We start from the raw sequence: 23,027 nt of genomic DNA on the forward strand, positions 1-23,027 counted from the left end.
TACAGTAGACGATAAATATAATGCTTTTCTCAAGACTTTTCTCGTGCTCTTTGAAAGTTGCTTTCCGTTAGAATGTTTAAAACAGGGTACTAGCACAAACAGGCAGCCTGGGTGGCTGACTAGAGGGATAAGAATATCTTGTAGAACAAAGTGGCAATTATCAAAACGTTAGATACAGTCAAAATCTAAATGCAGCAGCCCATTACAAACAGTATTGTAAGGTGCTTAAAAATGTTATTAGGAAGGCAAAGAGTATGTGGTATGCAGATAGAATAGCTAAGTCTCAGGATAAAATTAAAACCATATGGTCACTCGTAAAGGAAGTTGCTGCTCTGCAGAGACAGGTTGAGGATATAGAATCAGTGCGTAGTGGGAATGTCCGTGTTACTGATAAGTCGCATATATGTACAGTATTAAATAATCACTTTCTGAATATAGCAGGTGAACTAAATAGAAACCTAGTCCCAACAGGGAATCATATAGCGCTCTTAGAAAAAAGTGTTCAGAGACTGTTACCTGAAATGCTCCTCCATGATACTGAAAAGAGGGAGATTGAGTTAATAATTAAATCACTAAAGACCAAGAACTCTCATGGATATGACGGGGTATCTAGCAGAATACTGAAGTATTGTTCTATGTATGTTAGCCCAGTTCTCAGCCATATCTGTAACTTTTCCTTTAGGAGTGGTCGGTTTCATGACCGATTAAAGTACTCGGTAGTGAAGCCACTTTATAAAAAGGGAGACATTGATAATGTTGACAATTTTAGACCTATTTCTATGCCATCGGTGTTTGCTAAAGTTATCGAGAAGGTTGTATATACAAGGTTACTGGAGCATTTAAATTCACATAATTTGCTGTCAAATGTTCAGTTTGGTTTTAGAAATGGTTTAACAACTGAAAATGCTATATTCTCTTTTCTCTGTGAGTTTTTGGACGGATTAAATAAAAGGTTGCGAACGCTAGGTGTTTTCTTTGATTTAATGAAGGCTTTTGACTGTGTTGACCACAAAATATTACTGCAGAAGTTGGACCATTATGGAGTAAGGGGAGTAGCTTACAATTGGTTCGCCTCTTACTTTAAGAACAGAAAGCAGAGGGTAATTCTCTGCAATATTGAGAGTGGTAGTGATGTTCAGTCCCAATGGGGCACTGTTAAGTGGGGTGTTCCCCAAGGGTCGGTGCTGGGGCCACTGCTGTTTCTTATTTATATGAATGATATGCCTTCTAGTATTACAGGTGATTCAAAAATATTTCTGTTTGCTGATGACACCAGCTTGATAGTGAAGGATCTTGTGTGTAATATTGAAACAGTATCAAATAATGTAGTTCATGAAATAAGTTCGTGGCTTGTGGAAAATAATTTGATGCTAAATCACAGTAAGACTCAGTTTTTACAGTTTCTAACTCACAATTCAACAAGAACCGATATTTTGATCAGACAGAAGGGGCATATTATAAGCGAGACGGAACAGTTCAAATTCATAGGCGTTCAGATAGATAGTAAGCTGTCGTGGAAAGCCCATGTCCAGGATCTTGTTCAGAAGCTAAATGCTGCTTTATTTACCATTAGAACAGTATCTGAAATAAGTGACACTTCAACACGAAAAGTAGTCTACATCGCATATTTTCATACGCTTATGTCGTATGGTATTATTTTTTGGGGTAATTCTTCTGATTCAAAAAGGGTATTTTTGGCTTAAAAACGAGCTGTTCGAGCTATATGTGGTGTAAGTTCGAGAACCTCTTGTCGACCCCTATTCAAAAATCTGGGAATCCTGACATTGCCCTCACAGTATATATTTTCTTTAATGTCGTTTGTTGTTAGCAATATTAACCTATTCCCAAGAGTTAGCAGCTTTCACTCAGTTAATACTAGGCAGAAATCAAATCTGCATGTAGAATGCACTTCCTTGACTCTTGTGCAGAAAGGAGTGCAGTATTCTGCTGCATCCATTTTCAATAAGCTACCACAAGAACTCAAAAATCTTAGCAGTAGCTCAAACTCTTTTAAGTCTAAACTGAAGAGTTTCCTCATGGCTCACTCCTTCTATTCTGTCCAGGAGCTCCTGGAAGAGCTAAAAAATTAAGCAAATTCCAATGTTACATTGTTGATTGTCTTCATTTAAACTTACAACTTGTCACCTGAATATGTTTTTTTATATTTCATTTTATCTGTTTCTAATATCGTGTTATAATTTCATGTATTGACTCGTTCCATGACCATGGAGACTTCTCCTTAATTTGGTCCCACGGAACAATAAATAAATTTAAAAAAAAAAAATAGATCTGGGGCTGATGTGCAGAGCAGTCTGAGTTATAGTGGGGAAGTGGGTAATCTCAACATGACCTGTGTTTACATTTAGTGATTTTGCTGTTTCCTCTTTGTTTATTGCTCTCCTGTCAATTAAAACAAAACAGAATACTGTGGCTGACTGTTATCAAGTGAATTAAAATACATTCACATAATTACAGAAGGCAAAAATATGTTGTTAGTTTCAGATTTTATTTTATTTCCACTTTTCTGATGGTCAAGCATTAATTGTCTTGCAGAACAGTGAAGTTATTTTGTCAGTTTGCTAAAGAAAGTTTCTTGTATTAATCTTTTCTGCTGAGGCAATCGATATATTTGAAACGAAGTGCTTAATTCAACACTATTGGCTAGTTACAACTGTCTGCTGCATTTCAAGTGCACATTTTCCTCTTCTAGCATGTATGGCATTGTGCCATAATAAAGAACCAAACATAAGATAACACAGTACAAGAAAATTTACATCCTGAAAACCACAATGAAAAGCTTAATATCAGGTCGAGGCCTACTTCATTGGGAAACTGGACATACGAATGTGCCCTTTAAATGTGTGGAGTATCCTCTGATGTCTTTTCTTTTATGACATAATGTTAGATCTTTTAATGTTTTACACGTACGAACATACGGGCCTCCTACGTTATCGTAGCTGTGCAAGCATGGTGCCGCCTGTTGTTTGACGCTCTCTGGCAACTGATGAAACGAACCTATTTCTGACAGGTTGCGGGAAAATATTGTGAATATTGGATTGAAAATAGTTACTTTCAAAGTAAATTTCCTTTTTCGCAGGTTGAACTAAGTGCGAGAATGTACGATGAATTTCTGAAATCAGTGTGTTTGACTCTCATTTAAAAATAAAATCTTTGATGGCGAGCCATTTAGAAGAATTTCAAGCCCAGAAGATCAGACATTTATGTTGTTGTTAAAAATTTATGTGATATATTGTAAAGTGTGATACAGCGTATTAACCTTAGAGACCAATATTACATGTGAAAGCTTTGCTTTTCTTGTAGCAATACTATGTATATTAATTTAAACCATTAACTTTTCCTGTTTGTGTGTTCGCGCTACTTAACAGTGATGTTTCTATTGGCTGACTACATCACATGTCCTGTGCTCTGAATACCCACTGTCATTGGCTAGTGAGATCACATGACAAGAGCTATGACTGGCTTTAGAAAGTGAATCTCAATCTCTTTGAAAAGTAACTTGGTGTTTAGTGGGATTCAAATTTATACTTTCATAGTACAAAAATATGCAGCGTACATGTTGCTGCACATCAAAGATCTTTCCAAAACGTCCCCCCCCCCCCCCCCCCCCCCGAGTTTTGTTTTCTAAAGCACTGGGAAATTCTGCACCTGTGTATAAAACCATAACCATACAAAGGATTGATAACTTATATGGTTCCGAGAGAACATGGAAAAAGTGTTTTTTCACCCAGGAGAAAGTGTATTTTTAACTGCGAAATTTGGGAATTTTTTTCTTGTGTGCGTATATACCTTGAATAAGTATTTCTAGTGTTTTCTTTCGAACAGCAAAATATTCATAAAAGTGATTTTGCAAATTGCAGCAAGATCCCCCTGTATCATTTAGAATAGAATACTGAACTTTTCCCTGCTGGCAACTTGCAGCGGGATTGTCATAGGTTTCGTGCTGTACTGGTGTGACACCAGGAACATCCATCAGTAAGGTTTCTTGTGTTGAGTAGTCTTACTTACAGAACTTGGAAAACAGATCTATTTTCAATGCAGGCATCAGCTAGCTGCCCCCCTGCGGGTCCGGGGATTAGAATAGGCCCGAGGTATTCCTGCCTGTCGTAAGAGGCGACTAAAAGGAGTCCATCCCCCTCACGGGGGTAGTTAGCGCCTGCGTCCGGAGACGGACGGTTCCACGACCTATAATCATGGTCTTTTTGGTTTTTCACTTCTCGTCTCTTCCTCCTCACTGTCTTCCTTACTCTTTCCCTTGCCTTCTCATTGCCTTTTTCTCCTTGCCTTCTCATTGCCTTTTTCTCCTTGCCTTCTCATTGCCTTTTTCTCCTTGCCTTCTCATTGCCTTTTTCTCCTTGCCTTCTCATTGCCTTTTTCTCCTTGCCTTCTCATTGCCTTCTTCTCCTTGCCTTCTCATTGCCTTCTTCTCCTTGCCTTCTCATTGCCTTCTTCTCCTTGCCTTCTCATTGCCTTCTTCTCCTTGCCTTCTCATTGCCTTCTTCTCCTTGCCTTCTCATTGCCTTCTTCTCCTTGCCTTCTCATTGCCTTCTTCTCCTTGCCTTCTCTGGTCTCCGCCTTGGCGTTTGAGACAGTCTGTCCTCTTTCTCCCTCTCTCTCTTCTTTTTCCTCTTCTTCCTTCCTCCCTGTGCGTGCCTGAAGGCCGACCCACGCGTTCGCACGCGTAGCCGGTGACGGGGTAACGCGTAAGTCCCCGCCCTGGGTAGACATGTAAGGCACGCGCGTACCCCCTGGTAAAGGCCAGGCCCGGGGAGGGGTGATTGCCTGAGCTGATACCTTCTGACCATGCCGATTGGTCCCTCCGTCTGTTTCTCGGGAGGTGTGACCTGAGGTGTAAACATTCACCTAAGGCGGGAGTGCCCTCTGAGAGGGTCCCCACAAGGAAGGAGCGCGCCATCGGAGACGCTGGCAATCATGGGGGATTCCTCCGCAATGGATTCTACTCCATCTCTCTCGACTTCGACCCAAAAACTGAAACGTGACCAGCCAACAGTGACAAAAGTACTACCGCCTGCCCCACAGTTCCTCGTAGTTTCTCGATCTGAGGACGGAAAGGATTTTTCCTCTGTCAACCCTTTCGTTATTCAGAAGGGCGTAGATGCCATAGCCGGATCTGTCAAATCTTGCACCAGGTTGCGTAACGGCACCTTATTACTAGAAACTGAGAGTGCCTTTCAGGCACAAAAACTGCTTCGGGCCACCCTCCTGTACACGTTCCTTGTCCGGGTGGAGGCCCACCGAACTTTGAATTCGTCTCGTGGTGTAGTCTATACTAGCTCCCTCGACGGATTGACTGACGAGGAGCTTCAATCTTTCCTCGCTGAGCAGGGCGTGACGGTTGTCCATCGGGTCATGAAAAAGGTCAACAATGACCTTGTACCGACCCGGACACTTTCCTTGACCTTCGATAGTGTTAAGCTGCCATCGCGCATCAAGGCGGGCTACGAGGTTATTTCTGTTCGCCCCTATGTCCCGACACCTACGCGCTGCTACCAGTGTCTGCGTTTCAATCACACTCGACAGTCTTGTTCCAATGCGGCTAAATGTGTCACTTGTGGCAGGGATGCCCATGAGGGTGACTGTCCACCTCCGTCTCCTCGTTGTGTGAACTGTCAGGGTGACCATGCCGCATCCTCCCGCGACTGTCCTGTCTATAAGGAAGAACGCTGTATCCAAGAAATTCGGGTCAAAGAGAAAGTGTCCACCTCGGCTGCTCGCAAGCTATTGGCTAGTAGGAAGCCCACGCTGCTCCCAGCGGGGAAATACAGTACTGTCCTCGCCTCTCCTCGGACTACCCGGGAGGTAGCAACCCAGACATGCGATCTGACCTTCAGCACCACGGTCGTCCGTTCGGCCAGTGCTAAGATCGCGCGGTCGACGTCTCCTCTTCCTCCCATCACCCCACAGACACCAGCCCCTTCCTCAGCTTCTGCTAAGTCGAAGACCCCGAAGTCAGATGCACGGGCCTTCAAGAAGGAACCATCCCGTGCAGACTTCCTCCGGCCCTCGACCTCCCAGCCTTCGACCGGTACTTCCACCAAACGTCCTTCCAAAAAGGCGCATAGGAAGCATAGTTCTCCTTCTCCGCCGCGGCGCATTTCTTCTCCTGCGCCACCCAGCGGTTGCCGCCCCAGGCCGTCATCCGTTTCGCCTGGCCGCACCGCTGGTAGCCGTACATCTGGCCGTTCACCGGCGGAGGAAGCTCCCCCTCCCGGCCATCCTCCCGAGATGGCCGATGACCCTATAGACCCCATGGACGATGACTGTCCACCTACTGATAGCGGCGGCAGTGCTCGCTCGAAGCCAGGCCCTAAGCGGCCTACGAGGTGACCCCTTCTCTCATCTTCCTTTTCTTACGATGGCACTTATTCACTGGAATATTCGCAGCATTCGCTCCAACCGATAGGACTTGAAGTTGCTGCTCCGCTTGCATCGTCCGCTCGTCGTAGCCCTCCAGGAAACGAAGCTACGCCCATGCGATCAATTTGCCTTGGCACACTACACCTCTGTGCGTTTTGACCTACCCCCTGTGGTAGGTATCCCAGCTCATGGAGGGGTTATGTTGCTGGTCCGGGATGATATTTACTACGATCCCATCACGTTGCACACCGACCTGCAGGCAGTTGCCATCCGCATTACTCTCCCCACTTTTACGTTTTCCTTTTGTACCGTTTACACTCCATCGTCATCTGCCGTTACCAGGGCAGACATGATGCAACTTATTGCTCAGCTACCTGCACCATTTTTGTTAACTGGAGACTTCAGTGCCCACCATCCCCTTTGGGGCTCTCCAGCATCCTGCCCGAGGGGCTGCTTGTTAGCAGACCTTTTCAACCAGCTCAATCTTGTCTGCCTCAATACTGGCGCCCCTACTTTTCTTTCAGACACATCTCATACCTATTCCCATTTAGACCTCTCTATCTGTACTCCCCAACTTGCACGCCGGTTTGAGTGGTATGCACTTTCTGATACATATTTGAGCGACCACTTCCCGTGTGTTATCCATCTCCTGCAGCATACCCCCTCTCCGTGCACCTCTAGTTGGATCATCTCCAAGGCAGACTGGGGGCTCTTCTCTTCCAGGGCGACCTTTGAGGATCAAACCTTCACAAGCTGCGATCGTCAGGTCGCACACCTCACGGAAGTCATTCTCGCTGCTGCTGAATATTCCATCCCTCACCCTACTTCTTCTCCACGTCGCGTATCGGTCCCCTGGTGGACCGCAGCATGTAGAGACGCTTTACGTGCTTGTCGACGTGCTTTACGCACCTTTAAACACCACCCTACAGTGGCGAATTGTATTAATTATAAACGATTACGTGCTCAGTGTCGTCGTATTATTAAAGAAAGCAAGAAAGCCAGCTGGGCTGCTTTCACAAGCACCTTCAACAGTTTTACTCCTTCTTCTGTTGTCTGGGATAGCCTGCGCCGGCTATCTGGCACTAAGGTCCACTCCCCAGTTTCTGGCTTGAAGATCGCGAATGAAGTCCTTGTGGCCCCTGAGGCTGTCTCCAATGCCTTCGGCCGCTTTTTCGCAGAGGTTTCGAGCTCCGCTCATTACCACCCTGCCTTCCTCCCCCGCAAACAGGCAGAGGAGGCTAGGCCACCTGACTTCCGCTCCTCGAATTGTGAAAGTTATAATGCCCCATTCACCATGCAGGAACTCGAAAACGCACTTGGCCGATCACGGTCCTCCGCTCCAGGGCCTGATTCTATTCATATTCAGATGCTGAAGAACCTTTCTCCTGCGGGTAAAGGTTTTCTTCTTCGTACATACAATCGCGTCTGGATTGAGGGACATGTTCCCGCATGCTGGCGCGAGTCTATTGTTGTCCCGATTCCTAAGCCGGGGAAGGACAAGCACTTGCCTTCCAGTTATCGACCTATCTCGCTTACCAGCTGTGTCTGTAAAGTGATGGAGCGGATGGTTAACTCTCGATTGGTTTGGCTGCTCGAGTCTCGACGCCTACTTACCAATGTACAATGTGGATTTCGTAGGCGCCGCTCTGCTGTTGACCATCTGGTTACATTGTCAACCTTCATTATGAATAACTTCTTGCGGAAGCGCCTGACCGCGGCTGTGTTCTTTGATTTGGAGAAGGCTTAAGACACCTGTTGGAGGGCGGGCATTCTCCGCACCATGCATACATGGGGCCTTCGCGGTCGCCTCCCTCTTTTTATTCGTTCCTTTTTAATGGATTGACGGTTCAGGGTACGTGTGGGTTCTGTCCTGTCCGACACCTTTCGCCAGGAGAATGGGGTGCCACAGGGCTCAGTTTTGAGCGTCGCTCTCTTCGCCATCGCGATCAATCCAATAATGGATTGCCTCCCAGCTGATGTATCAGGCTCCCTTTTTGTGGACGATTTTACCATGTATTGCAGCGCGCAGTGTACACGTGTCCTGGAGCGCTGTCTTCAGCGTCCTCTTGACCGTCTTTACTCCTGGAGTGTCGCCAATGGCTTCCGTTTTTCTGCCGAGAAGACGGTCTGTATTAACTTCTGGCGCTACAAAGAGTTTCTCCCACCGTCCTTACGACTCGGTCCCGTTGCTCTCCCAATCGTGGAGACAACCAAATTTTTAGGCCTTACCTTTGACAGGAAACTTAGCTGGTCTCCACATGTGTCATATTTGGCCGCCCGTTGTACCCGTTCTTTAAATGTCCTCCGTGTTCTCAGTTGTATGTCGTGGGGAGCGGATCGAACCGTCCTACTTCGTCTATATCGGTCGATCGTCCGCTCCAAGCTGGATTATGCGAGCTTCGTATACTCCTCTGCACAGCCATCCATCTTACGCCGCCTCAACTCCATACAACATCGGGGTTTACGACTTGCGATTGGAGCATTTTATACCAGTCCCGTAGAGAGTCTTCATGCTGACGCTGGCGAATTGCCACTCACCTACCGGCGCGATATACTGCTTTGTCGGTATGCCTGTCGGCTACTGTCAATGCCCGACCATCCGTCTTATCGTTCCTTTTTTGACGACTCTCTTGACCGTCAATACGGGTTGTATGTCTCTGCCCTGCTACCCCCTGGCGTTCGCTTTCGTCGCCTCCTTCAACACCTTAATTTTTCACTCCCTGCAACCTTTCGAGTGGGCGAGAGCCGCACGCCACCTTGGCTCCAGGCTCAGGTCCGCGTTCACCTTGACCTTAGCTCGCTCCCAAAAGAGGTCACCCCCGGTTCGTTCTACCACTCCCGTTTTTTGGAACTTCGTTCGAAGTTCATCAACATGACTTTCGTTTATACAGATGGCTCTAAGACCAATGACGGGGTCGGGTGATCCTTTATTGTCGGGGCACAAAGTTTCAAATACCGGCTCCATGGCCATTGTTCGGTCTTCACAGCTGAGCTCTTTGCCCTCTACCAGGCTGTTCTTTACATCTGCCGCCACCGACATTCTGCTTATGTCATCTGCTCAGATTCCCTGAGCGCCATCCAGAGCCTCAGTGATCCGTACCCGGTTCACCCTTTCGTACACCGGATCCAACGCTTTCTTCAGCAGCTGGTGGATGTCGGTTCACCGGTTAGCTTTATGTGGGTTCCTGGCCATGTCGGTATCCCTGGGAACGAAGCTGCAGATGCCGCGGCCAAGGCTGCGGTCCTCCAGCCTCGGACAGCTTCTTGTTGTGTCCCTTCGTCCGATTTTAGCAGGGTCATTGGCCGGCGCATCTTATTGCTGTGGCATGCCGATTGGGCTGCACTTACCGACAACAAGCTTCGGGCCTTAAAACCTCTTCCCGTGGCTTGGACGTCCTCCTCACGCCCTTCTCGGCGGGAGGAGGTCGTTCTAGCCCGGTTAAGAATTGGACACTGCCGGTTCAGCCATCGCCATCTGCTGACGGCTGCGCCGGCGCCGTTCTGCCCATGTGGGCACTTGCTGACGGTTAGACACATTTTAATGTCCTGTCCAGATCTTAACACACTGCGCCTCGATCTTAACCTGCCTAATACTTTCGATGCCATTTTAGCGGATGACCCACGAGCAGCTGCTCGTGTTCTTTGTTTTATCAATTTGACAAACCTCGCTAAGGACATTTGATGATGTTGTTTTTTAATCCTATGCCTGTCAGTCTGTCTTTTATCGTGTTTTCCCTTTTAGTTGTTGTTGTCAACTTGTGCCTCGCGGTGCATTCTTAGAGTAGTCAGGGCGCTAATGACCATTGAAGTTGTGCGCCCTAAAACCACAAAAAAAAAAAAAAAATCAGCTAGCTGCACCTTAATCCACACTTGCATAGTACCTAAAGGAAAGAACAAAAAAACATTGTTTTCCATAGAGGACACTGGAAATATATACACATTCAACAGCAATCATTTCTTATGTAAATTTCACAGGCAGTGAAGGGCTTAAAATCATACCTGTGGTGAGGGATGGTTCTTAGCTGGTATTTCCCCCCTACACTAACTCTTCAATTTTTAATTTTTCCTGTTCATCTCTGATGTACTACCATTCTTCCTCAGTCTCCTACAAATGTGGTTTTCATTTGCCATAACATAACACATGGACAACACATACGTGCAAAATGATTTAATGATAACCTGTAGGTATATAATATTTCATTTATATTACAATGTTATACAATTGTGTATGACTGTAATATTATGTAATGTTTATACACATACATTGTAAGTTGTAGATTAATGATTCATAAAAAAGATAGAAGTCTATTCATACACTTATCACAGCAGCAAAGTGAAAAATCACAACTGAAAGGCATATTGCACCATTATAATATCAGCAGGCTACTTATAATCATTGCCATCTACTGGTGGCAAGTGTAGCCACTTGGAATTCTCGGTGGACATACCACTTTTCATATGTAATCTTCCTCGGTGTCCTGCACCTTTCAAACCATTTATCACATTTTTCATGAATTTGGCACTGAGGGTTTTTTTTTCCAGTTAAGTGTCCAACTGTCATAAATTCCAAGTTATGTTAAGGATGTTGTGTGAGGGTTAATGCTGTCTCTTTGGAGACTCGGTTAGAGAAATCATTGACTGTCTGGTACAACCCAATTCATAGGAGTCATGTTATCATTTTGGGTGAAAGTGGAATTGTTCATCTAACCACAGTAAATCAGTAGCTTGTGCTTCACATTTTTTGTAATGGCTTCTTACTTTTTACTCGGATTTCTGTTGCTTAGTGATAGATGTTTGAGTGAGCCCTCATGGGATTAGAATTTGTTAGCTGGGTACGAGCTGAGCGAACCCGCGATTCATGAGCTGAGGACTGCTGAGCACTGCCAGTCCCCTCACTGTAAGCTCTGGGCATGCATCAGCAATCACTGTACGATATGAAACACCTTTAATCTCAAGGTGTACTGTGCACTGATGAGATGCATGGCTGTTCGGGGTGGAAAAGTGGCTAGTGGGAAACCTCTGGGGAACCTGCAGCACCTCAGTTCTGTAATTCGTACCTAGGCATGTGGGTCTCTCTCTAGGTGGACTTTATTTCCCTAGCTACTTGTGGGCTGAGATGGAACCCCCCCCCCCCCCAAAATTCTCCTCCCCCCCCCCCCCCCCCCCCCCCCCCCAGTGGAATGGGTGGGTGTCCGGTAGGTAACAAAACCCAATCACTTCAGGTGCCTTGTGTGATGAGCCCTCCAGATTCTGGAGTTTTTAATTGTTGTAACCACGACCTTTCTGGTCGTCTGGTTACGAATGGAAAGGACGGACATGAAAGAATGACAGACGATCAAGAGAGACCTTACGACGGCAACACACACGAAGCAACGGGGTGACAGAGACAACCAAACGAATCCAAGATGTCCACTAGTAGTGAAAACAAAGAATGGTAAACACACTGTCTGTTGTCGAGGCGATATGTGAAGACACACTCAACAATTAGACCCACTGGATGAGTGAGAGGCAGGTGCTTAAATATATGATCGGGGCGCCGCTATTGGCTGCTGGGACCATGTGTTTCGCTGGGGCGTCCTCACATGAAATGTGGGCCAGGAGGCGCGTGCCGCCACGGCTTACGGCGCGATGGTGCAGAGACCTCGAGAGGTCTTCAACATCCATTCCGCCTGGTGCGTATTCCAAATCCGTGATGTGTGGTACCAGATTAATAGTTCAGTATTTAGAAACAGCATACATGCTGCAACTCGGAAAGTATTTTTGATAGTTAGAAGAGGAGAGGGAAGCTTTGAGAAAGTCCTAACTTTTTACATTCTAAAGGGCTTAGGATACATTGCAGGGACATCTAAATCAGTCAAGTGGTTATGCAGTGGAACACTGTTGGTTGAAACATCTAATCCCCAGTAGGCAATGAATCTACAGAAAACAAAATGCCTTGGGGAATATGCCATTGAAACTGAGCTCCACACAACATTGAATTACAGCGAAGGTGTTGCGACATGTTGGGATCTGTTACACATTCCCAGAGGAGAACTGAAAGTTAAGTGGGTCCAAGGAGCTGATGTGCAGAATATCACGAAAAGAGTGGGAGGTGATCTTATCACATCCAAATCGTTTTGCTGACTTGTCTCAAACCCTATGTGCTGTTTCACATGCCAGTGCTTGGGCACATCACCTTGGGTTGTAAGGGAAATTTTGGAAAATGTGGTCAGATCATCCATGGAATAGTTGTTTGTGCATCTTCTCCTAAGTGTGTACACTATTCTTGGGATCACCCTGTCTGGAATAGGGACTCCAGTATCTTCATTGAAGAAAGGAAAGTACAGGAGATCAAAACAACTAAGCGTATCTCATATGGTGAGACCAAACAATCTATAAGGCCATGCAGATCCTGGCATTCACTACCTCCTTTGTGTCTGTCTGTAAACAGCTAGTTCAGAAGACCAATGCTGCTACACAAACGGAGGTTGCTAGTGGTAGCACCGCTACTTGTGTTTGTCAGTGTGTTTGTGTTGGTAGTTAGTATGAAGCCTCTACCTCCTCCCAGAACATGGTTACAGTGTCCTGGAGCTCCTAGCTCTTCCAAAGCTTCAGAGGCTGGTCCACACTCCAGTGCTGTCACTACCCCCTCCACAGTTGTGGCTCCGAAACCTCCCCAGACAAAAAAAAATCAGTCTGAGGCAAAGAATCAGCTTCCAGTGCAGACTGGAAGCAAGCAGTCTGACGATGTTGACATCTCCCTCTGACATATCTCAAGACTCACTCACAAAATCCAGTGGACCTTGATGTCTACCTGGCCACAGATCTCAACCCAGTACACCCTTTACAAACTGGGGCTCCTGTCCATGGCAGGAAGACATGGTGGAAGTGTAACCCCTTTGTAGATGGCTTTATAATTGCAGTGGAACGTTAATGGGTTTGGGACGCACATGGAGGAAATCTAACTGCTAAGGAGTGCCACCTGTGCTTGTGTTTGCAGGAAATGCATTTAAAGTGTCTGATGCCCCTGTACTATTGGGCTATACATTTTATCGCAAAGATGACCTGATGGGGAAAGGGCCAAGGGTGGGGTCACTTTGTCAATAACGTACACCACTTCTCTTCTCTCCTCTCCCCTCCCCTCCCCCTAGCTACTGACCTGCAAGCAGTTGCAGTTGATGTTTGTGTGTGTCACAGGATCACTGTTTGCTCTCCATATTTACCTCTTCACAATGTAATTGGCTGAGGCTCTAATGGATGTTACAGAACAATTCCCCTGACCCTTCCACCTACTGGGAGACTTTAATGCCCATCATGTATTGGGGGGTTGGACCTGTACTCACCCCTGGCTTTGGTTTTTGCAGAGCCTCGTGCCGTTTCACAATATTTGCATCCTCAACACAGCCACTCCCACTCATTTCTGTGCTGCTATGGGGTCATTCTCAGCTGTTGACCTCTTTCTGCTCTTCAGCCCTTGTGGATGTGGTTCAGTAGGAAGTCAGTGATAATGTTCATTTCAGTGACCATTTCCCACTCTGTATCCATCTACTGGATGGAGGTGTCCCTGAAAGGATGCAGTCACAGTGGATGATCAGCAGAGCCATTTGGATGCTGCTCAGCCAACTGGCAGAGTTTGAATGCCATGACAGTGTCCAGGAGTGGGTAGACCACGTCACACGAGTAATTCACCAAGCTGCTGACTTCTTCATCCTAGAGTCCTCTCGTCATTCTAGGTGGCTGCCTGTCCCTTAGTGGATTGATGAGCCATTCAGTCATCCAGGTCAGGCTTGCAGCTGTGAGACGGTTTAAGTGCTGCCCAGTGATGGAAAACCTGTCAGTTAGCTAGGGAAAAATCTTGACACATCATCAAAGAGAGCAAGAAAAGGTCATGGCAAGTGTTCCTGGACTCATCAATCATTACACTTGTACTGCAGTATGGGTAGTCACCAGGAAGATCTCTGGTAAAGGCTGTCAGTTACCTATAGCAGCATTATAGAATTGGGGGGGGGGGGGGGGGGTCTCCAAACAACACTTTGGAGACATTATGCATACAACAGCAGAACAATTTGGGCTGACTGCTGCCACTGCCAGCCAGGATTCAGGGTTCTGTTGTTACTGTGCCACCATAGAAAGGGGTGAATTGGAGTTCAGGTCTAACGATTCAGAGCCCTCCAACTGCTCTCCAAGAGCTCTCTATGTGGGAGCTGGGTTCAGCAATGTCTGCAGTTCATGATATTGTCTGGTCACAACAAATTCAATACAGCATGCTGCAGAACTTGCAATCAGCATAAAAGGAAGTACTCTTGTGTCCCATTAATTCTTGGAGTGTTTCTGTAATTAGCTCTGTATGAAAGACCTTGGAGCGAATAGTTAACCATTGTCTGGTCTGGAGGTTACAGACCAGGCACCTCCTAGATTGATATCTGCCTAGATTCAGGAAATTTTGATCCACCATTGACAACCTGACGTTGCTAGAGCTGGCCGTTTTGCAGGCTCTCCTATGTAAACAGAATTGTATAGGTATGTTTTTTGATATCAGTAAGACACTACCTGTACACACAGTATAATAGGGCAGCTCAACCAATGGGGCTTACATGGCAATCTCTCCATCTTTATTTGGTCCTTCCTATCAAACCATGTTTTGTGGTACTGAATTGGTGACATGCTGTTGAACAGTTTTGAGCAGGAGACTTGTGTTCTTCAGGGCTGTAATTCAAATGTTACACCATCTTTGCCATAGTCGTAAACAGGATCTCATCTAGTTGAGGAGTCCCATATAATGTTCATTATTTGTGGACGATTTTGCTCCCTACTGCCAGGTACTCCATATGTCGGCTCAGTACTCATTAGACATCGTGAGAAAGCAGAATGGGGCGCTCCGCGGAACTCAAGGACTTCGAATGTGGTGGGGTGATTGGGTGCCACTTGTGTCATATGTCTGTACGTGAGATTTCAGTGCTCCTAAACATCCCTAGATCCACTGTTTCTGATGTGATAGTGAAGTGGAAATGTGAAGGTACACATACAGCACAAAAACGTACAGGCTGACCTCCTCTGTTGACTGACCGACTGCAGACGGTTGAAGAGGGTCGTAATGTGTAATAGACATCTATACATACATTCTGTTCATCATTTGGATTTTCAGCTCCTTGTGTTTATGATGATTGAAGTTAAAGTTGTTGGATGTAAGGTCTGCCAGTTATGCAAAACTGTTTTTTCCAAGTTTCCAAACATGTTTCAGCACCTCTGTGCCATAAGCAGTGGGTTTGTTTTATTTAACCTGTAATGTGAACATTTTTACTAAATGCTTACAAAATTATGTGGATATTTAGTTCAAACAAACTTTTTCTTTTTGTTAGTACCTTCACAATTGGTTTGCATGGTTTTTCATGACCATTTGTGCAGTTTTTTTTTATTTCAGGTAGCTTGTCATCTGCAACCAAACAATGTTGGTGAGATTTTGTTGGGATTTAACCTGTCATTTTATGCTCTAAATATAATTTAGTTTGTCATGATATTGACGCCTATATTTGTTTTTACTTGGGTTTTTGTGTGGCAAGCCCTTTTATTCTCAGCATCATGGTAACGTGTTGTGAAGCACATGTAATCATTACACGTATTTTCATAAAATAAGGCTGTAAGAGCACTTCGCACTTCACCAAAACACACTGTAATTGTGGTGGTTGTATGTCCCAGCCCAGTCAGTGTTCATTTGTTGACCAGTGAGTTTGGTGCCAAATTTGAATTTTGTTTATATTTTATCTTTGTGTGTGTGTGTGTGTGTGTGTGTGTGTGTGTGTGTGTGTGTGTTCATTTTCCTACTGTTCACATATTTTTTATTTAATTTTTCTACCATACGAGTATGTTACCATTTTCTACTGATATTTGTTTTATTGTGTTTAGTTCTTGTGTGTAGTTCTGTTTGTTCATGGGTGTTCTGTTTAATCTATGGAGCATGAATCTGAAGTTTGCTTGCGTATGTGTCATTGGGTGATTCGATAGGCTGTGAATGGTGGTGCTTGTGGTTGTCAGTTTCCTGGATATTGTGAAGTTGTGTGTGTTGTTTGTTTTATGTATATTGAGATCTAGAAAATGTAATTTGTTGTTAGTGTGTGTTTTTAATGTGAAGTTAATTTTTGGGTATAAGTTATTTATTTCATTGTGTAGCTGTTCTATGTGTGTATGTGGTTCATCAATCAGGAATATTATGTCATTGACATAATGGTACCAGTATATAACTTCGTAGCTTTGTGGTTTTATTATGTGTCTGAAGATCATGTTCCCCAGGCTGTTCACAAATATGTTAGCTAGGAGGCCACTAATTGGTGATCCCATTGGCAGTCCTTCATGTTGAGAATAAAATTCTTTATTGAATACAAAATAATTTTGTGTTGTTTTGGTCTTGAGTATGGTTGTTGTTTCATTGATGGGTGTGTCCGGTGTGTGTTCTTGTTGTTTTAATATGTGTGTGATGATGTTGATTGTTTCATTTATTGGAATACAACTGTATATTGATGTGATGTCAAATGATACGAGGCTTGTTGTCTGGTACGTGTATGTTCTTGATTCTGTCGATTAATTCCTTTGAGTTTTCCAGGTTCCTGTTATGAAAAGTGTAAAATTTTTTAGTAATGTGTGTGGCCGATGGGCTAGGTGGTAGGATAGCGCATTTTGGAAGTTGATGACAGGCCTTAATGGGATATTATTCTTATGAAACTTTTTCTAAGGAATTCAGGGTGGTTTTTCTCTGTCATCCTTTTCACCTGGAATTTTAAGGATGTATTTTTGTTTTTCAGTGTATGTTTTTCTGGTACCTTGCTGTTGGGTCGCTGGTCACTTTTGTGATGTTGTTGTCTTTGAGAAAATCTAGTGTTATTTCTGTGTATTCTCTCTCTCTCTCTCTCTCTCTCTCTCTCTCTCTCTCACACACACACACACACACACACACACACACACACACACACAGAGAGAGAGAGAGAGAGAGAGAGAGAGAGAGAGAGATGAAATGTAAACAAAATTCAAATTTGGCACCAAACGCACTGGTGAACAAATGAACACTGACTGGGCTGGGACACACAACCACCACAATTACAGTATGTATTGGTAAAGCGCGCAGTGCTCTTACAGCCTTATTTTATGAAAATAATGTTATGTTTACGTATGCTTCACAACACCTCACCATGATGCTGAGAATAAAAGGGCTTGCCACACAAACCTAAGTAAAAACAAATATAGACGTGAAATATAACAAACATAAATTATGTTTAGAGCATAAAATGATAGGTTAACTCCCAACAAAATTTCTCATCAGTATCGTTTGGTTGCAGATGACAAGCTACTGTAATAAATAATGCACAAGTGGTCCAGAAAAACCATGCAAACCGATGGTGAAAGTACTAACAAAAAGAAACCAATTGTTGTTTGAAACTAAATATCCACATAATTTTGTAATCATTTAGTAAAAATGTTCACATTACAGATTAAAGTAAACAGAAACCCAGCACAGAGGTGCTGAAACATGCTTGGGAACTTGGAAAAAGTGGTGTTTTGCATAACTATCCAGACCATCACGCATGAATTCCCAACTGCTTCAGGATCCACTGCAAGTACTATGACGGTTAGGTGGAGGTGAGAAAACTTGGATTTTCTGGTCGAGCTGCTGCTCATAAGCTACACATCACACTGCTAAATTCCAAACGGTACCTCACGTGGTGTAAGGAGTGTAAACATTGGACGATTGAACAGTGGAAAAAGTTGTGTGGAGTAATTAACTGCAGTACAGTGTGGCAATCCCATGGCAGGGTGTAGGTATGGCGAATGCCCGGTGAACGTCATCTGCCATCGTGCGTAGTGCCAACACTAAAATTTTTAGGCAGTGGTGTTATAATGTGGTCGTGGTTTTTGTGTGTGTGTGTGTGTGTGTGTGTGTGTGTGTGTGTGTGTGTGTGTGTGGGGGGGGGGGGGGGGGGGGGGCTTTGCACCCCTTGTTTTGCATGGCACTGTCACAGTGCAGGCCTGCATTGATGTTTTAAGCACGTTCTTGTTTCCCACTGTTGAGGAGCAATTCAGGGATTAGGTTGTATCTTTCAACACGATCGTGCACCTGTTCATAATGTACGGCCTGTGGCAGAGTGGTTACACGACAATAACATCCTTATAATGCGCTGGCCTGCACAGAGTCCTGACCTGAATCCTATAGAACACCTTTGGAATGTTTCGGAACCCTGACTTCATGCCAGGCCTCACTGACCAACATCGATACTTCTCCTCAGTGCAGCACTCTGAAGAATGGGCTCTTGTTCCCTAAGAAACCTTCCAGCACCTGATTGAACATAGGCCTGTGAGACTGGAAGCTGTCATAAAGGCTAAGAGTGGGCCAACACCATATTGAATTCCAGCATTACCAATGGAGCACACCATGAACTTGTAAGTCATTTTCAGCAAGCTGTCTGGATACTTTTCATCACATAGTGTAGATGTCAGCCAAAGATATGAAAAGGAAATAGCCTTCACACTGACAAATTCCGCTGAAGCAAACAGTTTCCAAATGTCAGAAAAGTTGGGAGTGGCCGCCAGTGCAGAGTTAATCAGTTTAACAATTTAAAGGCATTTCAAAAGCTGCTATCACAATAAAATTCACACACAATGTGAATGAAACTGTGCAGATCAAGAAAATAATATTTTGAAAAATCTATTTTTTTTTTATTTTTTACCAAAACCCATTACATTCCCTCTTAACACTTTCGCTGCGACATCGCTGCAGGTGCGCAACTCTCCGGTGTGGCCTGTCAACGCGCGGATGGGTACCGCTCGGAGCCAACGCTCCTAAGCACACCTGAGCTATATGCTGCCGTCAAGACCTTGTAAGATCTGTAGGATCATGTTCTATACTGACACCTTAGATGCATTACTTCAAATAAGCTTTGACTGTCTTGTGGTCATGTTTTAAAGTCAGTCTGCTGTCTGACACTTATAGTTGGCACAGGCGTCATTCAGATGTTTGTGACTTGTTGATAATGTAAGAAAAAATACAATTCAAACAAGCAACAAATCCACTGCATTCAGGAAAAATTTGGATTCCAAAATGCAAATTCTTAAGAAGGAAAAAGGAAACTGGATTCATTTGAAATTATATTTACTTCGAATGCGCATTTTTAAGATTGACTCTGATAGAGGTCACCAATTTAGTAGCATGTTTGCTCCTGGTATGAGAGAATTAGCTGTCTACATTTATCATAGACGCCCAGGGGACGCCCGGATGTGTAGAAATTAGTAACTGAAACACACCCTACGTGGAGGCTTCTCTCGTGTCCCCTATCACTTCAATTGCCGTGCTACTAAAACAAATTTAGCGCAACAAATTCTTTCGAAAAAAAACTGAAGTGAATGCTTTACAACACAATAAGAAATAAGTCGACTTAACACAAAAGGAAACTTCATTTTCTGAGTACTCGTGGAAAAAAACTTCCACGTCATAAAAAGAAATCATGCGGTGTCAAAAAGAAATAAAAGAAGTTGTCTTTGATAATTGGAATTTCCCCGATATCGCGTTTTTGCTACTTATGGGAAATTATACAGCAGTTAAAGAAGTATCCAGGTTTGTGCGCTTGCATGTTATGTGGTTCTTTATGCCAGGAATCACCTAGATTATCTCCGTGTGACAGGTCGGGCTTTTTTTCGTCGTTGATTTACACACAATCGTAGTGATACGTATCGTCAGATTCGGAACAGTCACGGAACAGATTCGAAAGCTGTGCTTCCACGCTATCATCACTCTGCAATTCTTCTGCAGCCTCTAAATGACAATCTCCGTGGTATGCCTCGTCCGCACTACACAGAAAATCGCTGTCGTCTAGTACACTAAGTAACTGTTCCTCTGTCAATTTAACACTTCTCCTGCTCCTTTTGACATTGGAATGTCCAGGTGTTGTTTCATTAGCTGTCATTACGAACAATATACGTTCGATAACTGACCATGCAAAATAAAAGTTTACACGCTTTGATGCTAGCTTAGCCGCTGCAACTAGACTGAGTAATCAGACAGTGAGCGCGGACGCTTATAAGCGTCAGCCGCACTGGCTCGTTGCTTGTTGTGACGCTTATCAGCCGCAGCGAAAGTGTTGAGTAATGTTCAAACATTTACAACACATGGGGTAAAAATTTTAAGGTTTCATGATTTGTCTGTTGTTTCCTCAAATATTAAGGGGATGTTCTTAATGTGTTAACAGGATGACTGTCTCACCCATGTTTTTTTGTAAGTGGTCAGCCAGTCACATTTTTCTGTGCCTCTATTAGCTCCTGTGTATTTTACTTCTGTTTTAACCCCAAGTATAGCAGCTTTCACTCCTTCTATGTTCTCTTAATGTGAGTGATTACGTAGCTAGATGTTAGTGATGTGGGAGTATTGTGTTGTCTGTTTTGTCTGTTACATGCAATGCTGTGTGAAGTGTGGCTGGCTGCAATTGTCTACACTGCCTCCCCTCCACCACTGCAATCTGTCAGTCACAAAGTAATTTTTGTCGGTACATGTGGGAAGACATTAAAAGTATCACATATTACCCATTAAACACACAAACTTGTGTTTTTGTAATATGTGACGGGAACAAACTGTGCATTAGTGATAGCAGTTTTACATGATGTGGGATAAAATTACATATTTGTTACATGAAAGTGAATATAGCAGAAATGAGGAAGTAGTAGTGAGAGGATGCAGAATTTTGAAGCCTGTTTTGTGGCTTCTATGCGTAGTTTATGAAATTTACTAAGATGCCGTACAAGAAATAAAAATGTGTTCATTTACATAGTCAACCTTTGTCCCACTTAGTAATGTTAGTAAAACATTTATATTTGGAACTAATTATATGTACTAATGCTCTGAAATGTATAAGATGACTTATGATGATTTTGTGTTCTGTTTTACATTTGTTTCTTTTTTCTCAACAAAGTACTTCGTAAAATTATTTCGCTGTCTGATTTTGGGTTTTAGAATGAATGTAGTTTCTTGTAAGTTTACGTAATGTTTGTTTTTTACAGTGTTTCAATTCCATTTTGGGTGCCAATGGAAGTGGTAAAAGTAATGTCATTGACTCGCTACTATTTGTCTTTGGATACCGTTCTACAAAGATAAGATCAAAGAAGGTTTCTGTCCTCATCCACAAATCTGAGACACGCCAGGACATAAAGAGCTGTTCAGTAGTCGTCCATTTTGTTCAAGTGATAACGGTAAATGCACTCCCTATTCTTGATGTGTTTTAATATTCTTGCTGTGTTTTAATATTCTTGCTGTGTTTTAATATTCTTGCTGTGTTTTAATATTCTTGCTGTGTTTTAATATTCTTGCTGTGTTTTAATATTCTTGCTGTGTTTTAATATTCTTGCTGTGTTTTAATATTCTTGCTGTGTTTTAATATTCTTGCTGTGTTTTAATATTCTTGCTGTGTTTTAATATTCTTGCTGTGTTTTAATATTCTTGCTGTGTTTTAATATTCTTGCTGTGTTTTAATATTCTTGCTGTGTTTTAATATTCTTGCTGTGTTTTAATATTCTTGCTGTGTTTTAATATTCTTGCTGTGTTTTAATATTCTTGCTGTGTTTTAATATTCTTGCTGTGTTTTAATATTCTTGCTGTGTTTTAATATTCTTGCTGTGTTTTAATATTCTTGCTGTGTTTTAATATTCTTGCTGTGTTTTAATATTCTTGCTGTGTTTTAATATTCTTGCTGTGTTTTAATATTCTTGCTGTGTTTTAATATTCTTGCTGTGTTTTAATATTCTTGCTGTGTTTTAATATTCTTGCTGTGTTTTAATATTCTTGCTGTGTTTTAATATTCTTGGTGGCATTTATGGATTTCAGTCAGATTAATGTTAAACATATTGTCAAATGCTAAGAAGCTAATTTTGTAATCAACCTAGGAATTTTATTGTGGGTACACATTCTAGGTCATGGAACTACATGAAAGTGCAATATATTTATCCACTAACATTGGAGAACGAAAGTAATAAAACTTAAATAGCTTGGCACCAATATCATTACAGTGTCAACTGAGTGAATGTTAAAATTAATATTTCGTAATGTTTAAAAAGAGGTGTGTGTGTTATAATTCTGCATTGTTGTCAATATTTTTCAGAAAGACTATCAGCATGAGATTGTAAAGAACTCCTCATTCAGTATTGGACGTACAGCATTTCTGGATAATTCATCCTATTACACACTAAATAACCGCCGTGTAAAATTCAATGCTATATCTAAGTTGTTACGTGAGCATGGAATTGATCTGGATCATAATCGCTTCCTTATTCTTCAGGTGAGTTCTCTAGGTAGTGCTTTGAATAGTTTTATTACTTTCTTAGGGGATAGGGTGTTTTTCACTTCGCCTGACCAAAATGTTCATGAAGTAATTCTTTGATAGTTTAGGAGCAGTAGCAATTGATACGGTAAAATCACATATAGGGAAAGTATGCGTTGAATAGAAATTTTTGCTTGTCAGTGACTTCGTTGGAGATGTTTAATCCACAGTGATTTTTAGTTCTTATTCTATATTTATTAATCAGTAACTGTCAACTCTTATGAAATGCTTGTTAGCGTGCATATTTAGGAAGCTCAATTTGTACAACACAGTTAATGACACTTCCGAATTATACTCAGTGTTAAG

The 23,027-nt window shown here is 43.2% G+C and overlaps 1 protein-coding gene across 1 annotated transcript in view; it reads left to right on the forward strand.

The window, feature by feature from the left end:
• The window catches only part of LOC126183265 (structural maintenance of chromosomes protein 4-like), a 251,337-nt gene that overhangs the window by 40,800 nt on the left and 187,510 nt on the right, over positions 1–23,027 (forward strand). The window contains exons 2-3 of the mRNA XM_049925088.1: positions 21,409–21,597; positions 22,503–22,679. Coding sequence (XP_049781045.1) covers positions 21,409–21,597; positions 22,503–22,679 — 366 coding nt within the window. The remainder of the gene's footprint in view (positions 1–21,408; positions 21,598–22,502; positions 22,680–23,027) is intronic.

The sequence above is a fragment of the Schistocerca cancellata genome, chromosome 4, assembly GCF_023864275.1.
Source record: "Schistocerca cancellata isolate TAMUIC-IGC-003103 chromosome 4, iqSchCanc2.1, whole genome shotgun sequence".
NCBI lineage: Eukaryota > Metazoa > Arthropoda > Insecta > Orthoptera > Acrididae > Schistocerca > Schistocerca cancellata.